The sequence below is a fragment of the Mustela nigripes genome, chromosome 14 (assembly GCF_022355385.1).
Source record: "Mustela nigripes isolate SB6536 chromosome 14, MUSNIG.SB6536, whole genome shotgun sequence".
In the NCBI taxonomy this organism is placed as follows: Eukaryota; Metazoa; Chordata; class Mammalia; order Carnivora; family Mustelidae; genus Mustela; species Mustela nigripes.
In genome coordinates, this window is record NC_081570.1 from 47627677 (window position 1) to 47650886 (window position 23210).

Sequence of the window (23210 nt, forward strand, 5' to 3'; positions counted from 1 at the left end):
AAACAATGACCAACTCTCAGGGGAGTGCCTGAATTGCCCTGGTAAATGGACTGGAAGGTGGGGGACTGCGGGCTGTCATTCACTGGCATTAATATAAGAAGACTGAGCAGAAGACACACCATTCTCCAAGGCCACCAAGGATGCATTGGTGAGAGAAACACAGCATCACTAAGAAGTTCAGTGGTGGCCTCTTCAGTAGGCCAGAGGTCATCATAGAGAAGGGCTCTTTAATAACTATGAGGGATGACGGTTCTCCCCACCACTCATCCACCCAAGTAATGGAGGTCAGGTGGTAGTACTAACAACCCAAAGCCAGGAAACCACAATTACTGGATAACCAGCAAGGTCAGAGAGGTGAACAAGGGAGTCTGACCCACAGGGAGGAGGATATGATTAATTGCTCATGATATTCCTAGCGGCAAAAATAGATTGTTGGTCAACAAAGGTGATGCTTAATATCTATTACCAAGAAAAACAAAAATGGAGGGCAGGAGTCTGAGGGCAGTTACCTTAATAAAAGTCATGGTTCCTTCTCAGTTTCCACACCTGAGCCAGTTTTCAGTTTTAGAACCCACTATTTGAAGAGATGGCTGGGTTCTTAGGAGGAAAAATCCTGCAACACTATGACAGGTATATATTGTGATGCTTTATCTAGTGCCTTCCTAAATAGACTTGTGACCACCGACTTGGATGACTGTCCTCTGAGAAAAGGGGGAATATACAGACATTTGGAGCACTATCAGACACAGGGAGATCTAAAGTCTTATCACAGTGTCTTACTAGAGTGGGAGCCTATAGGCAAGTTCAATTTCTTGGACTGGCCTTGTGACCAGGGCTGCCATACAAAGCCCCATACTTGGAAGGGCCTGCACAAGGGGTTTAATGTTCTGTGATTGCTCTCTTGAAACTTTGAATATATTTTCCTCTTTGATATTGTTTTATAAGTAAAGCCCCATTGGACAATGGACCTCAGCATGACCCCATTCTCACTGCTTCCAAAAGATGGGTTCTCTGTCACCTGTTTCCCTGCTTGTTGGTCCTCCAGGACCTACCCAGTTATCCTTCAGTCACTGCTGTTTTCAGGCCTGGGAGGGACCTGGGTGTGGGCAGAAGGTGGGCCAGGCTCAAACATCCCACAGCATCTTGGGGCAGGTCATAGAAGCTGCTGTCCCTGCCTTTGACTAACAGTGCTACAGTATACCTGGTGGGTGAAAGGCCAGAGGCTATGTCTTGATGAAGGCAAGATTCTTGTTCACCTTGATCCTGGTACCAACTATGTTCTGAGGCAGAGGTTTAAAGATCTTTGGAGGCTACCTATCTACCATGAGCTGGGATAGTGGGCCTTGGGAAGTTAAGATGCCTAGCTTAATGCCCTTATACCCTGCCTGTGGTCAGGACTGTTCAGTAGCCAGTGAGAGGGAACCTTGCAGCCACAGAACTAGAGTGAGAGAATGTGTACCCTCCTTTGGAAGGCTGAGTTTGCACTCACCCTACAAGTATCTCCACATTCAGGAGTGTTCCATCAGTTGGCTGTATCTAGGGGATCATTTTCTCTCTTTCCAACATTCCTGAATCTGTCTTAACTTTGCATCTTTTGGCCATCTTGAGACACCCTTAGGGACAAGCCATGAAATACAAATGTGTAATTGTGGTGATTGTGCATACAAGTTGGATATTCTGATTTTTGCATTTAAAGCTGGCATGATGAATAGTAAAATTCATGCTAATAATTTACAATTATCATTTTTACTTACATTAAATAGCAAATAAAAATACTATAACAAATTAAGAGAGAGCCCACAGAAGAAAGAAAAATCTTTATATGTACTTTTAATGGCACTTTTTTCCTACTCTGAATAAGAGACCCTGCATTTCCATTTTACTCTGGGCTCTGCAAATTGTTTAGTTAGTCCTGCCACAGGAGACAGGCAATAAATAAAATTCTGGCTTAAGTCTGGCTCAGAGTAAGCCCACTGGGCTCCTGGACCCACCCAATAGTGATTTTTTCAGTTCATAAGTATATAATTGGAATATATATTTGGCAATTGGAGTAATTCCACATTAGATCCTTAGATTGTGAGGTAAGGGTCATCGTGGCAGGGAGGCAAAGAGAAAAACTCTGAAACTGCCCTCCAGCCCAGCCAAGAAAGTAAATAAAAAATAATCAAATCCTGGGGGAGTGGGGGATTAGTCTCCCCATTAAACACTTAAAAATTGCAGGAGCAGTGGTCCCATGTAATTTATCAAAAAGCTGATAGATCCTTCAGATTGAAGACTATTGCATACTTAACAAAGTCAAAGGAGCCCTTCCTCCTGTGGCCGGGCCAGACATGGTATCCCTTCAAGAACTGATTAGTAAGACTTTAGGGATATGGTAGCTACCCCTGGTTTGGGGAAAGCATTCTTTTTCATTTCAATTTAAAAACAGGATCAGAAACAATTTGCATTCACATTGGATGGATAATACTCATTTTTTTTTAAGACTATGTCACCTTTGCTGGCCTCTGTTGTAATACAACCTTGTGAGAATTGGAGACCGGGACACAGGTACATTCTATCAATCACATCATGTTGATTGGATAAAATGGACAAACAGTGGCTGGTGTGCAGGAGGTCCTATTTAGACACTTGCACTCCAGAGGAAGGGAGATCTGCCATACAGAGAAGTTCAGGGACCTGTTACTTCAGTGAAGTTTTCAGGCATCCAGTGGCTCAGGACATGTGGGGATAGTCTTAACAAAGTAAAAGACAAATTGTTGCATTTTGCATCTACCACAAATACTTAGTAGTGGTGATGATCTCCAGTTGACCCTGTACCTAGTCATCATTCCCTCAAGATTTCATGTCTAGGGCTGAAGCATCTGAATGGGCCAGGGTAGGTCAGTTTATCATGGTCTAGTGCACAGCTTCCCAACCAGGAAGGTACCATCTTGGAGACAGTGGGCAGGGCCCAAGAGCTTCATTCATAAGCAGTGTCATCTGGGCTCTACCCTTCATGCTATTTAACCAAGGATTCTGTCCTTACATGTACTATGGTGTGGAAAATATGCTGGTAACCCCTGTTCTAGCTGTCTTGGATGACAGAAGGAAATGTCTTTCTTCCTGGGGACAAAGTCATGCTCCTATTCCAGTTTAAGAAGAATTTTCTGATACTTGCTAACTCAAAAAATGTCCACTCCACTAAGGCAGTTATTAACTCAATGTTATTTGAACACCTACTATGTGCTCAATGTTCTGTCTCTTAAGTAAACCAAATGCCTCGGGTTAATATGTACCAGGAGTAGTTAAACCATTTCCTGGATAATTTGGACTGTGGTAGGCATGCTGTTTCTTGTTTTTGTCATTTCTGGTAATTTCACTTTGTGGCTCCCATTTTTTTTTTTAATATTATTTATTTATTTGAAAGAGAGAGAGAGAATGAGAGCAGGCACAAGCAGGTAGAAGAGCAGAGGGAGAGGGAGAAACAGACTCCCTGCTGAGCAGAGAGCCCAACGTGGGGCTCGATCCCAGGACTCTGGGATCATGACCTGAGCTGATGGCAGATGCTTAACCGACTGAGCCACCCAGGCGTCCACCCCCCACACACACTTTTTTTAAACCAAATTTAGATTGATGACCTAGTTGTTCAATTCTCTGCTGCAGACGTGTGATACTGGAAGGAACAGAATCTCTGCATTGTGATTCTTGCACTGGAATATGCCATAAGATTCATAGTGAAGTTTTTCCTACCCTGTTTCCTCCAACATCCTATCATCTGACAGATAGGTGCTCTAAGGGCAGTGCTTGAGCACACCACACCCTGAATCTCCTGAGAAAGTCTGTCTGCCTTGAGCCCCATTTAAAACTGACAGCCTTCTATGTCATGCAGTATATGAGCTGGAGCAGTTGCTGTGTGTGTGAAATGTTTTGCTTCGAGAACCTAAGGAAGCCTACCGATGCAGTGATTTGGAAAGTCTCCAGGGAAATAGTGAGTTTCCAGGTGGGACTGTCAGCATGGCTGTGAATGTCCACTGATGACCGAGTCAGTAGCAATATCCTAATTAGACCGTTTTTTAAAATCAGCATTGGGTTCTCTTCTTATTTCCAAGTCTCATCCTTTTTGCCTTCCCATCAATTCTCTGAGCTAGGCACAGCGTCACTAGCCTTTGCATGAATTTGAAAGGCATACTTCTCTCAGTAGAGTATTAGAAAGAAGAAAACCTTCTGCTACACTGAACACATCCTTCCCTCTCCCTCATCCAGTTGCCTTTCTGCAGGACACAACTAGTAAACTCTACTTGGTAGCATTAACTGTGCAAATACCATTCCAGTCTATTTCTTTTCTACTGAATTCAACGAGAGTTGGTCTCATTAATAGCAGGCATTTCTTCCTTTTCCTCCTGGGCACATAGCTGACTACATTTCCCAGCATTCCTTGCAGTTCCATGGTTCCATATGACTAACTTCTAGTTTAACAGAGTATGGGAAAAAATGAGGTGCTTCCAGGGCTAGACATAAAAACTTCTCACATCATCACATCTCTTTCCCAGCTGATCACTGCAGTCACCTAGAAGAGGGCAGACCCAGAAGACAGGAGGAGCCTGAGCTCTAGTTCTTGAATGAGTATGTAGAGTGAGTCCCTCCCTGCTCCACATGCCCAGAAATGAGCTTTTATAATGTTAAAGCACTGATTGTCCCTGCCTGTCTGTTAAGCAAGTTAATTTACTCTGACAAGTACACCATTTGCACATAAGAATCCTACTTAGTCCTGGGTTACTAAACTTTATCCAGGTTTTATCAACTCAACTCATAAGTGTCTTAATAAAAATGAGATCTAGAATTTGAAACCTATTTTCTATTCCTCTAATCCCTAGTCTAGGGTATCCCTGCCGGAAATTAGAGCTAGAAAGTATTTTTTAGAAAATGTAGTTCAGTTCTTTTTGTCCCGGTTCCCTCTCTGCCAGCACACTTTTCACAAAGGGAAGGAAACTAAGATTTAGAAGAAACAAAGTAATAGGAACTAAATGAATATTCAATTGAATGCAATGTATAACTGCTGATTCTTAGTCCAGTTTTCCATATTCACTGATTCAGGAAATAAAGTTGGAAAAATGTTTCCTTTTGTCCTTCTATAGCTTCTCAATCAAAGGAACTTTATTAGTCATTGATTGCAGTATAACAAGTTACCTCAAAACTTAGTAGCACCAAACTACACATTTATGATTGCAATTCTATATTCAGAAATCTGGGTATGGGTTAGCTAGATTCCTCTGGCTAAAGGACTCTCATGTTCCAAAGGAAGAGGTTAGAATATTAAAATGTAGAAACTTGGGGGCCCCAGGACGGAACCCCAGGTGGAGTTGCTCAGCTGGTGCTGAGGTCTCTGAGCTTGGAGGAGGAGCTCTGTAGGGCTGCAACCCAGGCCTCTGACATCAGCAGCTAGTGCTGATGTCTCTGAGGGGAGGTAATGAGGTTCTCCAAGTACTGGAAACTGCCCCCTGGATCCAACTGGAGGGAACTGCTGCTGCCTGGGTGCAGAAACAAGGCAAGGTTGACATGGACAGGAACAGGAAGCAAACAGGATGGAGGAAGTCTCTTGCTCTACCAGTCTACAGTCTCTCTAGCATCCCCTATCTGCAGAGCCTAAAAAGAACCTGCTGGCAAAGGAGGCATTTGGTTTGTAGAGTCCCAGCCCAAGGTCTCAAAGCAGGGTACTGAAGTTGGGGGGAGGGGGTGGGAGTAGAATCCAAGAGACAAAATCTTTATAGCTTGTACATGGAGCCATGCTCAACACTGGTGGCAGTCACTTGGTATGTTTAATTTCCTTAAATGCTCCTATAAGAAGTGCTGACATTGGATCTCTCACTACAGTTTTTTTTTTCAAGCCTGTTATCTCATTTAATCTTAAGAAAATGATAGGAATCGTTATTTGCCTATTCAAGATAATGGCACCCAGAAAAGTCAAGCACTTTCCAAATGACATATAATATGTAAATGGTAGACCTGGGTCTCTCAACCTCAAGTCCAGTGTCTTTCACTATATCACACTGTCCTCTCAAAATTTATATACAAAATAAATGAATCAAAGACCCTATCATTATTATTAAATCCTTAATTAATCAGAAATTAACTAATGCAAGAATATTTAGTAATTATCACTTTAATTCTCCTTGAGTGACTTAAGTTTCCTCCACTCATTCAACAAATATTTAGCGAGTACACTTTATGCTGCGGAAGGAGAGAAAACTGTAAATAGGGTATCTATCCTCAAATACCTCTGGTCTAATGTCAGAAACAAAAAATTTCATTATACTATGTAAGAAATATTATTATAGAAGTGGTATAAGATGCCAGTAGCTCTTTCCCCTACTCTACTTGGGGAAGGAAAAGAGGGAAGGAAGTTCAGTGAGGACTGTGAGGAGGAGATGAAAGGACCAGGGATATGTTCCAGGAAGGAGGAACAGCCTATAAAAGGTAGTGGGGAAAATGCTCCTGAAAGTGCATTAAGACTCCCTCCTGAAGAATGTGGAGAGGAGGAGACTGTATAAGAAAGAGAGAGATACCAAGCCAAGAACACCCATCTTGTATAGGTTGAATGGAGCCCTGAGGGCAGTCAGCAAATCTTGTCTCTTGAGTTGCTCTTGAAAGGGTAGTAAAGCCAGAGTTTGCATCTGGCCTTCTCATTTGTGTGCTTAAGGGGGCAGAAGATAAACACTTTCCCTCTTCTGGGTCTCCTGGATCAAGAGGAACCTGCTCCAATTACCAGGACCTATTGGCCCTAAGTGCATTGCTGAAGAAATTCATACCTTTTGGGGTTCCAGTAGATCACTCTTGGATGTCACAGGGCATTTTCTAGGGAAAATATAGGCCAAACTTTCCCCCTAATATCTGGGTAGAGCCCCCACAGAAAATTAAGGAGGAAAAAGCCCCTATTTGGAAAGCCCCAGGTGATCAAATTTCTGACACTCTGTGTTTTCCTTCTCCCTCCCTTAGCTCTGTGATGATCCCTTTCCAAAGTCATCATAAACTCTAAATCCCCATCGGCAAATACAACAGAAAGAATCCCACTCCTCCACTTTGTAAGTACAAACTCACTACCTTGCCGCCCACTGCACTGAGGTGTTGCAATGACTTGAAGCTGGAGAAGAAACTCCTTTCACAAAAGGTCCTGGAAGCTCAGGGAGCAGGAGCAGCTGAGTGTCTCTTTTGGTGGGTGGTCATGTTGCTTAAATAAACCACTAACAGGGCGCCTGGGTGGCTCAGTGGGTTAAGCAGCCGCCTTCGGCTCAGGTCATGATCTCAGGGTCCTGGGATCGAGTCTCGCATTGGGCTCTCTGCTCAGCAGGGTGCCTGCTTCCTCCTCTCTCTCTCTGCCTGCCTCTCTGCCTACTTGTGATCTCTGTCTGTCAAATAAATAAAATCTTAAAAAAAAAAAAAAAACACCACTAACAGTGGTTCTCTCGCGGGAGCAGAATTACTAGGGCACTTCCCACATTCTGTGTTTTTACATTTCTGTATTGTTCTAAATTTTTAGCCACCTCTATTATGTGTGCAGTTTAACAAACATGTATAAAGACATACTTAAAACCATTGGAGACATTATTCCTGTCACTAAAAACTGTGAGGTATACAGGTTGCAGGAGGGAACTTTATGAACTCCACCTATGGTCCTTGACCCAGCATAATGAGCTTCACCTGAGAACTTGTTAGAAATGCAGACTCTCAGAGAAGCCCTGGCTGGCATAAATAAATATCTGCATTTTTTAAAATTTATTTTTTAAATTATTTTATAAACATATATTTTTATCCCCAGGGGTACAGGTCTGTGAATCGTCAGGTTTACACACTTCACAGCACTCACCATCTTCATTTTAAGAGATTCCCAGGTCATTTGTATACATATTAACATTTGAAAAGCCCTGCTCTAGTCCAGCTAACTTCTGGATTTTTACTGCTAAAGAAACAGAGGGGTAGGGCAGAACATTTGCCAAAAGTTCACATAGCTTGTCAGCAACAGAACTAGGACTTCGACTCCTGTCTTTAGACTCCCAGACCAGGACTCTTTTCCTGCCTTCTGCTTGCCTTTCCCTCTATGGTCTTCCTAGAACCTCTACTTGTTTTTCTAGATTTTACATGTGATACATTCTAGGTCTCAGGACAACATGGAAAGTGAAAATTAGGCTCTCAATACAGCTCATAGTGCTAAGTAAGAGTACTGCAGGCTGGGGATGGGGTCCACTAGCCTTGGATTGAGCCCCACATCACATTCTAATAGTGTGTGAGAAGAGACCCAAGGTTATTTGAGGAACAAGGGCAGGTGGGAAAACCAATAGGGCTGGTGATATTAGGGTATCTCTGGAAATTCAGGGACAGGGGCAATGTTCAGGAATTCCTTTAGTTATTGGCTCCCATTTGTAAGGGCCTTGAAATGAGTCAAATGCTGGCTACGGTGTTATGAAGAAGGGAATCACCTGTGATCACTCATACAAGTGTTAGTCAGCCCAGCTATGTAGAGTTCGAACCCAGCTCTCTCTGTTTACTTCTTCAGATCAGATCATCTCAGCCTGTTCTTACATCTGGGGGAAGAAAGGCTGAGTCCTCAGTGTTGGCTGCAACTATTGATCTAAAGACATCCTCAGACTGGGGTATATCTGACTCAAGAAAAATCTGAGTCCAGTTCTAACCAACAGAGGGGCCAGATATTTGGAGTCAAGGAATCTTTGCCTGAGACTTTGGGGGATACCTGGGGAAGCAAAAATTACAGGCTGGGCCAAAAATCCACAAGAAACTCACGTCCTATGCATCAGAAGTACTATCTGGAAATTAGCTGCAGTGTGGGGAATAAGCACCAGGGAGAACCCGGGAGGCAAGAAGAATGATATGGTTGGTAGCTAAGAGCTAAGCTATGAAGAGAGTGCCCATGCTGATTCTACCAGTTTCTAGTAGGGCGAGTGTCTTCTTTTCTCAAAGGCATCATACATCAAATTTATGGATATTACTTCAAGATAGTATCATATTTTTTTTTGTTGTTCAAAATAAAGCACTAATTTTAAAAGGAGTTGAATTTAAAGCTACCCCCTTCTATGATCTGAATGTGTCCCCTGAAAATGTGATTTTAAAATTCTAATGCCCAGTGTGATGGTACTAAGAGGTAGGCACTCTGGGAGACGCTTAGGTCATGAAGGTGGAATCCTTGTGGCTGAGATTAGTGCTGTTGTTGCAGGAGACTCCACAGAACTCCCCACCCACTTCTGTCATATGAGGACACAAAAAGAAGTTTGCCACCCAGAAGAGGGAAGAAGACTCTCACCCAACATGCTAGTGCTTTGATCTCAGACTTCCAGCCTCCAGAACTGTGAGAATAAGTGTCTGTTGTTTATAAACTACCTAATCTATGGTATTTTAGAAGGCTAAGCAGACCAAGACATTTCCTCTTTTCTGTGTGAGAGATTTTTGGTGGGGGTTGGGGGGGGAGGAGGGAACAAAAAATGCCTTATATTCAAGCCTGCAGGAGATCTTACTCAAGGTTTTAGCTAATGTGTGGCAGAGGGGGATTCAACGTGGTCTCAGCCCAGAGCCCAAGTTCTCTGTTATAAAGTTGTAAAACATGTTTCCTTAAGGACTATCTTTAGGCATCACCTGCCAAAGTCCTTCCTCAGCAGTGCTCCCCTTTCCCCCATATGCACAGGAGACCTGCTTAAGCAGCCTTGCTCTGCCTTCCCTTGGGACCATAGACTTCCCTCCTAGAACTTAGCATGCTGAGTTGTAAACTGTACTGGAGAACTCTTTGAGGGTGAAGACTGTGTCTTACTCAGCTGTGACCACAGTATTCAATGCAGTACCTGACATGTAATAAATGCTCAGTAGAAAATACCTATTGAATGACTATATACTCTCAGGATGGGATAAATCTATTTGCCAGATAGAGTGAATTAGCATTCAAAATCCATTTCCTTCTGGTGTATATGCCTATGATGTGGGGACTAGGAGAGTAAAAGGAACATGTCCTAGACTCCCATGTGGATCCCACTCAGAAGTGGGATTTAAGCTTGACCAATCAGATGCAAGGATGTGAGTTTTGGAAGACGGAAGTGCAGGGACAAGCTTCTGTAGCCTCTGCTGCTTCTGTGACCAGCTTAGTTGTGAGGGTATTTGGTTTTTCTGCAGCCCCATTGGTGGAGAGCCCAATGCTGGCCACTTGTTTTATGAGGATCAAGAGGCATGGCACTGGGCATTCATTCTGTAGACACAGACTATAGCTGGCACCACATGTCCCTCCATGGTCATAGCAGTTTGGAACCAAAGCTTCTATTTCATAGAAGGTCCGAGAAGAAACAGAAGATCTCTGGATTGCCCAGGACTTCAGGGCCATTTCTTTTTTTCTTTTTTAATTTTTTTAAATAAACATATAATGTATTTTTATCCCCAGGGGTACAGGTCTGTGAATCTCCAGGTTTACACACTTCACAGCACTCACCATAGCACATACCCTCCCAATGCCCATATCCCCACCACCCTCTCCCAACCCCCCTCCCCCCAACAACCCTCAATTGGTTTTGTGAGATTAAGAGTCTCTTATGGTTTGTCTCCCCACTGATCCCATCTTGTTTCATTTATTCTTTTCTTACCCCCCAGACCCCCAACATTGCTTCTCGACTTCCTCATATCAGGGAGATCATATGATAGTTGTCTTTCTCCAATTGACTTATTTCACTAAGCATAATTACCCTCTAGTTCCATCCATATCATTACAAATGTCAAGATTTCATTTCTTTTGATGGCAGCATAGTATTCCATTGCATATACATACCACATCTTCTTTATCCATCCATCTGTTGATGGACATCTAGTTTCTTTCCATAGTTTGGCTATTGTGGACATTGCTGCTATAAACATCCAGGTGCTCATGCCCCTTCGGATCACTTTGTTTGTATTTTTAGGGTAAATACCCAGTAGTGCAATTGCTGAGTCATAGGGTAGCTCTATTTTCAACTTTTTGAGGAGCCTCCATGTTGTTTTCCAGAGTGGCTGCACCAGCTTGCATTCCCACCAACAGTGTAGGAGGGTTCCCCTTTCTCCGCATCCTCGCCAGCATCTGTCATTTCCTGACTTGTTAATTTTAGCCATTCTGACTGGTGTGAGGTGGTATCTCATTGTGGTTTTGATTTGTATTTCTTCAGGTTCATTTCTAAAAACTCTGTCTACATTGCTTCTTCCATCCTCTCAATAACTCCACTAGCCATTTAATACTAAATGTTTCTGGTTAGGATATTGTTTCAGTTGCTTTACCAGGACAAATATAGTCACTTAAGGTAAAACGTTTGTTTCTCTCTTGTGTAAAACTATGAGCTGGTTGGCAGTCCAGGGGAGAATGGTGACTGTCTTTCCTGGTCATTCAAGGACTCGGTCTTTTTTTTTTTTTTTAGTGTTCAGTCTACTGCTAGACTGCCCTCATCCCTTGGTTGAAGTTGCTCACTACTTCCATGCCCACATTCTAGTATGTGGGAGATGGGTAAGAAAAAAATGGAAGGGAAAAAGTTTCCTTTTAAGGAAATGACTTAAAACTTCATGTATTACTTCCAAATACATGTCATTGACCATAACTTAACCACAGGACCACACCTCACAGCAAGGGGAATAGAAAATATAGTTGTTATGTAGGCAGCCAAATAAATGCCCAGCTAAAACTTGGAAGGGGATGGAGTTCTAGCATTAAAGGAAAGGAAAAATGATAGTAGTGAATTATAGTCTATTCTTTAATCAAACAAGCAAACAAACAAGTGAGAAAAACTTAACCTGTCTGTCCTTCTTAAACTTGCTAGAAGAACTACATGCTCTACAACTGAAAGCTAACTGTCATAGCTACTTACACTGACATTAAGTGGGGGCTTCTACTTTGTGCTGGGAAAACAGCAACAGCTATTAAGCCTGGTTTGTCCCAAGGTCTCATCAGCAAAACAAAACATACAAACAAACAAAATTGCAGAGGACAGAGATGTAGCTTTTGAGAAATATCCAATGCAGTTGAAAAATCCAAATTAACATGTAAGAATTGTCATGCAAAAGAACTGAGTGTTGTACTTGGGAGTGAAGTGAATAAAGAGGGCAGGTTAGGCTGCATTATGGTAGTGTTGATAGACTATAAAGATTTCGTATCAGGGTGAGCTTTATAATAAATTCTGTTCTGGAAGAGATTGACAGCGGATATGGGTGGTGCCTCATTACGGGTAAAATTTATGAAAGGTAAGTGCTAATATTTGTTGTATGGTTATATTTATAAGCAGAGCACTTGACATCTGTCTTGGGGTTTTTCCATTAGCGTCAGTGTTTACAATAGCACTTTATATGAATACCTCAATATACATTCTTTAAGGAAGGCATTATTATTATCATTTAGAGTTGAAGGAACTGAAATACAGTGAAAACTTTCTCAAGGGCATGTGTGTAGTGTAAGTGGTAGGACCAGGTTTCAAACCCAAGTAATCAATAGCCTGTGCTCTGCAGCACTTCTCTAAATGGTTGGCATGCCTAGGTATGGTTAGAGCTTCCCTATTTTGTCCTTCAAGATGACCACCAGTAGCTGCAGATCAAAAACTTGAAAATGCAACCCAAAGATCCAAGCAGCTAGAAATGAGCTGTACATGACTAATGTCTATGAATGAAAAAGCAGCAAGATTTCATAAGGGCTTATACTTGGCCCACTATTGTCCTAGGCATACATGATGTTGTCTTTGCCCTCAGGGAAACTTAAATGTGTCTAAGTATAATACAAGGTACATAGCCATCAATGTAGAGCTGGTTTATAAATGGATAAAAGAATTAAATAGACACTTCTTTAAAAAAGAGATTCAAATGGCCAATTGGCATATGAAAGGTGTTCGACCCCATGAATCGTCAGGGAAATACAAATTAAAACTTCAATGAGGTATCACTTCACATTTACTAGGATGGCTATTATCAAAAAGACAAGAGATAATAAGTATTGGAAAGGATGGGAAAGGGGAACCCTTGTGCACTGTGGGTAAAAATTTAAGTTGGTACAGCCATTATATAAAATATTACTGGAGATTCCTCAAAAAATTTAAAAGAGGTTAAAAATTTTAAAATATCCAGCAATCTTACTTCTGGGTATATATCCAAAGGAATGGAAAATGAGCTAACAAAGAGATATTTGTATATCCATGTTCACTGAAGCATTATTGATACTTGTCAAGATATAGAAACAACCTAAATGCTCTTCAGTGGATGAATGGATCAAGAAAATGTGGTGTAAATGTATATACAATGGAATATTATTCAGCCTTAAAAAAGGAAAATTCTACTGTTTGTGACAACATGGATAAGAGCTGAAGGACATTATGCTACAAGAAATATGCAAGATATGGGAAGAAAAATACTGCATGATCTTATATACAGAGTCTAAAATGGTCAAATTTATAGAAAGAGAGAGTAGGATGGTGGTTGCCAGGAGCTAAGGGGAAGAGCAAATAGGGTGATGTTGGTCAAAGGGTACAAAGTACCAGTTATCCAAGATAATTAAGTTCTGGAAATACCATATGCACCATGGAGGTGATAGTTAACAATACTGTAGCATATACTTAAAATAAGAGCTTAAACATAAATTAAATCTCTCTCTCTCTCACACACACACACACACAGACACACACAAAAATGATAACTATGTAGAGGTGATAAATATGATAATGAACTGTACTGTGATCATTTCACAATGTATACATATAGCAGAACATCAGTTACACACCTTTAATATATACAACTTTTTACATGCCAATTATATCTGAATAAAGTTGTCTTTAAAAAGCATAAGTTTCACAATCAGGAAAATAGCAGAGCTGCTTGCTAGTAGTGTGACCATGGGTATGACCTTTCGCCTCTGTGAATCTTTGTTTTTACATCTGTAAATAGGTATAGTAAACCTCTACTTACAGTGGTCATTGTGGGAGACTGGTACCTGGAAGGTGTTATTATCACAATATCTTACATAGACAGTGTTTGATTTTAGATAATTTGTTTGGCAGGTATTTTAAGACTTTGCTCTGTAAATGTTAGTTTCCTTCCTGTTCCCTCTTGCCAGGCTGCAGATGCTTCTGATTCATGATTCTCGACTTATCTCTTGCTTGTTCCTTAGAGTCACATGAAAAAAAAATATATATATATATATATACAACATATATATTTTATATAAATTTTTATATAAACATATATAATTTATTTTATATAAATCTATTTTATATATAATATATTTTATATGAAATTTATTTATTTATATAAAACTTATTTTATATAAATATATTTATATAAAATTTATATAAATTCATATATACACATATTTTATATAAATATATACATTTATATAAAATTATATAAATATATATAAATTTATATGCATATTTTATATAAATAAATAAATATATGTGCGCATATATATATAAATAAATATTCACTTTCCCATGCTTCCAGTTTCTTCCTCCAAAACCACAGCCTTCACAGGGTCAGGAAGAATGCACTCAACACAGTACTTGGCATTCAAGAATCATTTCTAACTGTCTATAATCTCCTGCTTACTAACTGCTTACTTACTCTTGGGTTTACCTGGCTCCTTACAACCTTCAGATATCTTTGCTCCCTTTACAATACCTCATGACTGGGCCAAATCATCGGGATACAAAGGCAGAACAGGAAAATGGAAAGAGCACGCTTTCCACCCCAGCCCATGACCTCCTTCTATTTTCAAGGCCAGTGACACTTTGACAACCAGCTTCCCTTTAACCTTGGCCAGCTGGAGCCCTATCAGCCACCCAGGGCTGGCAGCTAATGACCAGGAGCAGTTGATTAAGGGTAATTAGCAAGCCCAGTCAGGGTCATTAGCATTTCTAAGTTCCCATTTGTAAATCATAACCAACTTGAAGGAGGTGCAGAAACAGCTGGCCTGGGGAGTCAGTCTAGAAATTCCCTATAGCTCCCACCGAAGTACCAATTGGGAATCCTTGGGAACCCCAGTAGGCAACATAGTTCCTGTCTCCCTGACTGCCTGCCCCTTATCTGTCTACACACACTTTCCGTAGGGGAAAACAGTCACCAAGCACCAAGCCCTCTGGACCTCTCCAATAGCAAGTCCAACAGAAGTGCAACAGAAGTGCAAGCCCCAGTAGAAAGGACTTGGTCATATTAAAATGAACAAAAATTTTGGAATTACACTAGGTTGAAAACCTAGCTCCTATATTTATTAGCTTGGTGACCCTAGGCAAGTGATTTAACCTCTGTATCAGTTTGATGATTGGAAAAATATTCTCAACTATATGGAAGATTTTTTATTTTCTAGCAAATCAAAAGTGTATTTGAAAATAAAAGGATCAGTGTTTGCCAGGGATTTGGGGGGCGGCAGGGAGAGATGAACAGGCAAAGCAAAGGGGATTTTAGGGCAGTTAAACTATTCTGTATGATGTGTAATGGCAAAAAAAAAAAATGACATTATGCTATGTCAAGACCCACAGAGAGTGAACCCTTGCATGAACTATGGGCTTGAGTTTATAATAATGTACTCTCGGTTCCTCAGTTTTAACAAATGGACCATACCAATGTAAAATGCGAGTGTTAAAAAGTAAACTGAGGCACAGGAAAATGTTTACATTTTCTTGAGCAAACATCAGTTCCAATAGGACAGCACCAAACCAGAAATGGTTAGCTCCAACAACAAGAGCTCGGGGCAGAAACAAAGCAAGGGAGTTAATTTCATTGGTGATAGTTATAGAGGTTGCTCTATTTGGAAAAGGTTATGTGGCTCTTTGTGACTGGTTGTCTTTAGGTTCTGATTTCTTAGCCTGAGACATCTGCAAGCTTAGGTTTTGGCTTGCTTTTGTAGGCTGCTAAAGCATTAGAACCACCTCAGTCTAATGACCTCTTGGCTTAATCAGTTTAACAGTAATAACAGAGGAAACTGTAGAGGGAAGAGGAGATATATAGGAACTCTACTTCTTATTATTTTTTCTGAAAAACCTAAAACTGTTCTGAAAACATAAAATTCATACATTTTTTAAAGACTTTTTGACTAGTTATTCCTTACCCAGAGTTGTCTAACCCAGTACTTTTTTGTTGTTGTTATTTAACATAAGTGTACATATGAATCACCTACAGGTGACTGTAGGTTCAGAGGGGGCCTGAGAATCTGCATTTTTAACAAGACATGCTGCTGGTCCATGACCATACTTGGAGTTGCAAAGCTCAAGATGGGAAGCAATAATTGTCTAAGTAAAGGGATTAGGAAATGGTAAGTGCTCAACCAAGTGGGACAATGGTTAATGTGGTTCCTTTCTCTGTCACACTTGAGGTCTGGATGAGAACACGACAGCTACTTCCACTATTAGCTAAATGAATACCTATAACTTCAGGGACTTAGCATTTAAATCACTGGATCCATTTAGGAGTGGATTGCCAAATAAAATATAGAACATCCAGTTAAACTTAAATTTCAGGCAAGCAACAAATAGTTTTTGTGTAACTATATTCCATGTAAGTATATTCTCCAGGAAACAGCTTATTAAATTGGGGAAGTGCCTCTCCTCCATTACTTTGTTGTCCACACTTTCCTCCTGAGCAAGTGGCCAGCAAGGGCTGCAAGAATAGAAATACTGTGTGTGTACGAACACACCTGATACTCATCTCTGATGATCACTGCTAGCACAGCACACCGATTTACAGTTTACCAAACACTCTCACATCCTTTAGCTCAACGTTTCTCACATCCTTTAGCTCAAGGTTTCTCAACCTGCCGTGTACATACGAATCACCAGGGGTCTTGTCAAATATGCAGGTTCTGATTCAGTGGATCTGAAATTCAGCCTTTCTTTCTTTTTTTTTTTTTTAGTATTTTATTTATTTATTTGAGAGGTAGAGAGAGACAATGAAAGAGAGCATGAGATGAGAGAGGTCAGTGGGAGAGGCAGACTTCCTGCTGAGCAGGGAGCCGATGCGGGACTCGATCCTAGGACTCCAGGATCATGACCAGAGCCGAAGGCAATCGCTTAACAAACTGAGCCACCCAGGCGCCCCTGAAACTCAGCCTTTCTAACAAGCTCCAGGTGATGCCAAGTCTGCTGGTCCATGGACCACACTCTGAGTAGCAAGGTTGTAGGCTACCTATTCTGGGAATTTGGTGATATGGGAATGAGGGAAGAGAATAACCCCAGGGGACAGTAGGTTGTATCATCCCCATTTTATGGCTGAGGAAATAAAAGGTTAGATGAAGCAGACTTTCTCAGGGCTGGGAGAAGATGGAGAGACAGAAAGAAACTCACCAGGGTGTTAAGCCTTCCTCTACCATGCTCTGCTTTGTTGCCTTTGCAAGACGAAGAAGTCCTGGGTCTATACCCATTTTCAGTCTTTCACAGGGCATATGATCTTGGAAAAAAATCACTGGCCTCCCCAATTCTCTATCTCAACCCTAAGAAAAGAGGGTGCCATGACAGACAAAGGACAGGATCTCTGAAAGGGTCTTACACTCTGTAATAGGATATAAGTGCTAGTTATATTTTTATTAAGTTCTGAAAATAGTCCTTTCAAAGGTTGTCCTAAGTGCTTTACATATATTAATTATTCAATCCTCACAATAGCTCTAGTAGGTAGTAATATAATTTTTCAACTCTTTTACAGTAAAGGAAACTGAGGCACAATGAAATCAATTTAAGTATGCCAGCCAAGGTCTCAAAGCTGGTAGAAGAAAGATTTGGACTCTGGCAGTCAGGGTCCATGCTCTTAATCTCTAAGTATATTTCTTTTCTGCAGGTATTATTCTTCTCTCTTCCCTTGTTGCTTTTATAGATAAGGAAATTGAGGTTCATAGATATTAAGTGATTTCCCAAGGGTCACATAGCAAGACTGTAAAAACATGACCCACACAGTATCTTCTTATTCATCCCGAAACAATTGCCTGGCTCCAAGTGGACCCCACCTTTGCCTTATGGGAATCCATAAAAGCTTCTCAAAGGAAGAGAGATGGTGCCAGGGAAGGGAGGGGAAGAAAAGGAGGTTTTCAACTCTCTTCCAGCAAGACCAGGCAGGTGAGACCCCATCAGCAGCCTAGCTTACTCCTTCCAACCTCTAGGCCATCCTCCTCCAGTGCAGACCCTAGAATTCACAAATACTAGACAGACACACATTATGAGAGATGACTTCTTAATCTGGAGGTGAACAACATCTGTCTGTGTAGCAAATTCAGCCCAGAATCAGCTCAGAGCAACTACTCAAAAACAGTGTAGCGGGAAGGGCAGCATGGGTCTTAGAATTTGGAAACCAATTTCTAGCTCTATCATTTTCTGAGTCACAATATGCAAATTTCTTCAGATGGAGTGTCTCAGTGTGCTCCTTTGCAAGACAATGGCAAAGACAAGTATTGCTGAGATCAAATATAATCTTGGATGTGGAAACACATTGCCAACTCAAGGCGCTATACCCTTATTAATTATGGCTGTTATGATTGAGTTCAACCACTCCTGTCTCAGTAGAGAAAGACCAAGACATCACCAGTCCCCATGACAAATGACCACACCACTCTTTCCCCTAATACACTAGAGAACTTGCTGCTCACTCTCTGTATGGGGTTCCCTTCCCTGCTTCCTCACTGGGGGAAATTCTCCTCATCCCCCAAGTCTCTGCTCAAATGCTGCTTCCTTTGTGAAGCCTCCTCTTCTTAATCAGAATTCACCACTCCTTCTTCTGGACTTACACAGTACATTCTTTAATTATATCCTGAGTGAGTGATATATTTGGGATGGATATCTCAGTTTAAGTGCTATTTTTTTCTACAAATTTGGAGACCTTGGAAATCTGATTTGGTGTCTGAGCTTCAGTCTTATTTTCTATCAAACGGAAATAAAAACAAACTGTTGAAAAACACTGGCAAGCTGAGGGTTAAACACGTGCATGTTTACCTGCCATGTGACTCTGGACCCAGCAGGGACTTGGTGCAATTTCCTCAGACCTCATGGAGAATTGTGCCCAGGATTTGTGACCCACACCATTGAAACGACAAGGTATAGGAGTGTATAACCCAATAATCCAGTTCATGAACCATCCAGAGACTTGCACTCAGCGTCCTGCCTCGTGGGTGAATTTACTTCTTTTTGCCATATCACACAGCCCTTTCCATTTTTGCTCTGGGAGACCAGTTAAACTCACGTTTTGAGTACATAACTTTCCTCTACCTGGCAAGCAGTAAACTCAGCTTTGTTTTTTGTTTGTTTTTGGTTTTTGTATTTTCAGTTCTGGTGGGGTTCTTATTTATATTTGAGAATATTTATCTCATGGGGTATGGTAAAGCTTAAATGAGTTTGGACAGTATTCGGTAGGTATATGGTAACTTAACAGTAAATAGTGGCCATCAGAGTTTGTAGTATAGCCATTGTATTAATACAGTTGCACACTTCTGTTTCCCCTAGAGTTTTGGAATGTTTTGAGAATAAGGCCATGTCTATTCAACCTCAACAGCCCTGGCACCTGGTTCCTGGCATTAGAATGAAAACGAACATGAAGATTATTTTTAAATGGTGAAGCACCAAACAAATGTCGCTTATGATTATTTAATAGATATTGGTAGAATTGAATTGATATACATCCTTCCCTGGTCAGGAGGATACAGGGCAAAGGAAGCTCGTTGATGCCTATTCATGGAAGCTGGTCTGAAACTCAAAGAGAACCAAGACCTGCAGAGAAAAGAATTTAATCAACTGATCGCTCCCTGTGGGGGATGGAGCCATATGAGGGGAGATGAGGGGCAAGAAGCTGTCTGCTGGAATTTGGAGCTACCTTGGTTTGGGTTGGGACTCACGGCTGCAGTGGTAGAGCAGGAATGTGCAGATGAATCTTGGTATACCTTCCAGGTGAAATGGGCCCCCATTCTGTGCAACCTCTAGAACAACTCCAGTAGAGAACGGTGGCTGTGTTTGCTCATGTATAAACACGCTGCCAACCTTGGATTTCTCTCCCCTTCCTATGGCTGGAGAAAGAACTTATCAGAAGCCTGATGGCGCCTCAGCAGATCTCAACAAGTTGGTCAGGCTACTAAAGTAGTGGTGGGATCTTGGCAGTGTATGTAGTTCATCTTTGCGCTTCAGGGCAAAAGAGACGTGTCTGTCTTTAAAAAGAAGATAACAATGCCTGCCCTAGTCACCTGGAAGATCATTGAGATTATTTTTGAAAACCATAATGTATTCAAGATCAATTTACTGGCATCTCTCATCTGTGGTAGATACAGGATACACAAGGATGAAGCAGACACAGATTATTCTACCCTCAAGGAACTCACGATTTGATGAGGGTAGAAAGAAAGAGAAAGAATTACCTTACTATGTGATAGAAAACAGAATTATCAGATGTGGAGTAACAGTCATTAACAATAATTGCATGCCAGTCATATTTCAAGCCTGTTACATTAATATCATTGTATAATAATGATATAATATTATTTTAATATTATTATTTTCACAAAACTCTAAGAGCTAGTTATTATCCATTTATACAGATAAGGAATCAAAGGTTTAGATTAACAGCTGGTCATGGGGCACAAAGCTGCTGTGAGGCAGAGTGAGAGGTCAGGTGCAGGTGGGCTGACCAGAGTTCTAGAACTTAGCTACTGCCCCTCAGTTAGGGAGGCATCCCTGTTACAGAAGAGGCTCCTAGGAACCACGCCTCTCTTCTTACTCATCATACAATCTATTAATGTTTATTGATTCTGTTCTGTGTCAGGTAGTGTTAAGTTTTGGAAAATCGACAGCAAAAAGGGCAAAAACATGGTCCTTTTCCTGTGTCATAAATATTCTAGAGATAACAAGTTAAAAACACATAGCCACCTTGAATGCATTCCCTGTGGCAGACACTGTGCTAAGCATGTTACAAATATTACTTAATCTTGAAGATATTCCTACCAGGTCCTGTGTAATTAGGCTCACTTAATAGATGAGGAAACAGAGGCTTAGAGAAATGAGGCAATGTGTCCAAGGTCCCATAGCTATCAAATGACTAAGCAAAGACCCGATCTTCAGCATTTGACAGAAGAGCCAGATTCTAACCCTAGGGTCTATCTGAAAGTTGACGATCTTCCTAGGTACTGTGATGATGGAGCATGAGGTGTGTGTGGAGCCCTCATTAAGATGTGAAGATTGGAGATAGCATCTCCAAGAGATGGTGTGACATTTAATCCAAAGCTAGAATCATAAGTGCTAGTGTTTGGGCACTGTGCTAGGTATTAATTGAGTTCCCCCATCATTTCTAAGGGCTCACAGTCTCATGGAAAATAGACAATGCGGTATGGTAAGTGCCAGGACTGAACTCCTCTCCACATTTAGGGGAGAGTGCTTAATTAGCCAGTAGGGATGGGTGTTGGACAGATGAGAATTTAAAAAGTCTTCACTGAAATGGCATTTGAGTTTTAAGGAGTGAGATTCTAGATGGAGAAGCCTGGGGAGAATCTTCCAGACAGAGGGCACCACGTAAGCAAAGGCAGGGAAAGCTCTATAGCAGAGTTATCTGAGAATACTTGAATTCACAAAGAGCCTCAACTGCTATACTGAGGAGTTTGACCCTGACCCTGACCTGGCAAGAGCCCAGACCGTAGACCCTGGAGGCCCAGAGCAAGGACCTACTGTGTCCCAGTAGTGTCCCTACTGTGGGGGAAGAAATGGTCAACAAGGTAAGATAGCAGAAACAGGCTGAGTGAAGGAAGATGAGCTATCACTCAGCATGGCAAGGTCAGTGCAGTCTTGCTCATCAGGGAACCCTACCAAGCCTTTGAGAAAGGTAACCAGTGATTTCTGAATGAAGCTCTGAACCTGCTTCTGAAAGGTGAGCATGGTAGGACATCACACTTCACAAAGGAGTGACTGAACTCCTGAACAGACCAGCTGCTCTGCCTGGTCAGCTGGATGCTTGTAGAATATTCTAAGGAAGGGTTCTGGCCCCCAGTCATGCTAAAAGCACATTGGAATCAGACCGACCTGTGTGAGAGATCTAATTCTCCCTCCTATTACTGATATTCTCCACGACCCTAGGCTTACTTCTTCACTTCTCTGCACTTTGTTTTCCACACTGTAAACTGGGGATGTCCACTGAAGTTACTCCACTGGGTTGGTGGGGAGACAATGAAGTAACTCGTTTACTATTGTGAAATGAGATAAGTCTGAAAGGCACTTAGCACAGTATAGATGCTCAATAAACGGAGACTATGGTGAGAAAAAAAGGAGAAATTTCTGTAGTAGTGGGGCAGGGAGAAGAAGGAAAGGACCAACCGGATGAAACCATTTAAACCCACACCATCAGTAAGAGCCATCTGCTTACTCCAGTCCACAAGTTTTAGAGTAGGGAAACTCACTTCCCTAAACAGGAGATGCAATTAAGTTTCTCTGTCTGCATTTCTCTTTCCTTCCCATTCTCATTCTCCTTCCCCGAAAGGAACTGCTTTAGGGGAAGAAACCTCAACTTTGCTGATAGCTACTGTGTGCAGGGCTTTTTCTCAAGATCTTTTTTTTTTTCTTTTTTATATCCACCCAACACCTCTCATGGAATATAAATTCTATTAGCTCTATTTTACCGAGAAGGAACCAAGACTCAAAGAGGTTGAAAGCTGCACCCAATATCTCACGTTTATTAGTGATGGATCTTGGACTCCAACCCATGTCTGTTGAGCCAACGTCAAGGCTCTGATGGGCTCTTCCAGTGCCCTTGAGGCTCTCCCCGAGCCCAGCCAGTACTCACCCATCTTAGTTTCTGCGATGACACCACTCTAACCCAGATGGTCTTGAAAGCACTCCATCGATAAGCACCGAATCCTTTCCCCACAGCTAGGTAGTTAAGTTTTATTAGCCCCACTTCACCCCTGAGAGGAGGCAATTGAGTTAATTATTTGAGTGAGAGCCCCTTGGTGGTAGCGGCTGAGGTAATGATCACAGCTAGCTACTGCCGGCCCCAAGCAGAGCTTTTGTGTTCACTCTCTTCCCTCAGAGAAACTCCAGCACTCAATTGCTCATTAACAAGATTTGGATAATTTTCTCAACAGCCCTCCAGCGGAGCAGCTGAAGAAGAAAACCTTAAAAGCCCTTCAGTTCTGACGCACCCTCCTCCCCTTTACTTTACTCTTTCTTTCCCCACTCCTGGAGAAAGATGGACCTGCTTTGGAATTCTGTCTGGGAGTGTGACTTGCTGGGTGATTCTAGTTTACTACA

General features: G+C 41.6%; 1 protein-coding gene across 1 annotated transcript in view; it reads left to right on the top strand.

Moving 5' to 3' along the window:
- Positions 1-5762: 5762 nt before the first annotated feature.
- Positions 5763-23210, top strand: part of LOC132002057 (uncharacterized) — a 120086-nt gene continuing 102638 nt past the window's right edge. Inside the window, exons 1-3 of the mRNA XM_059377087.1 lie at positions 5763-5789; positions 7064-7188; positions 9203-9334. Of these exons, the coding sequence (XP_059233070.1) occupies positions 5763-5789; positions 7064-7188; positions 9203-9334 (284 nt within the window). The remainder of the gene's footprint in view (positions 5790-7063; positions 7189-9202; positions 9335-23210) is intronic.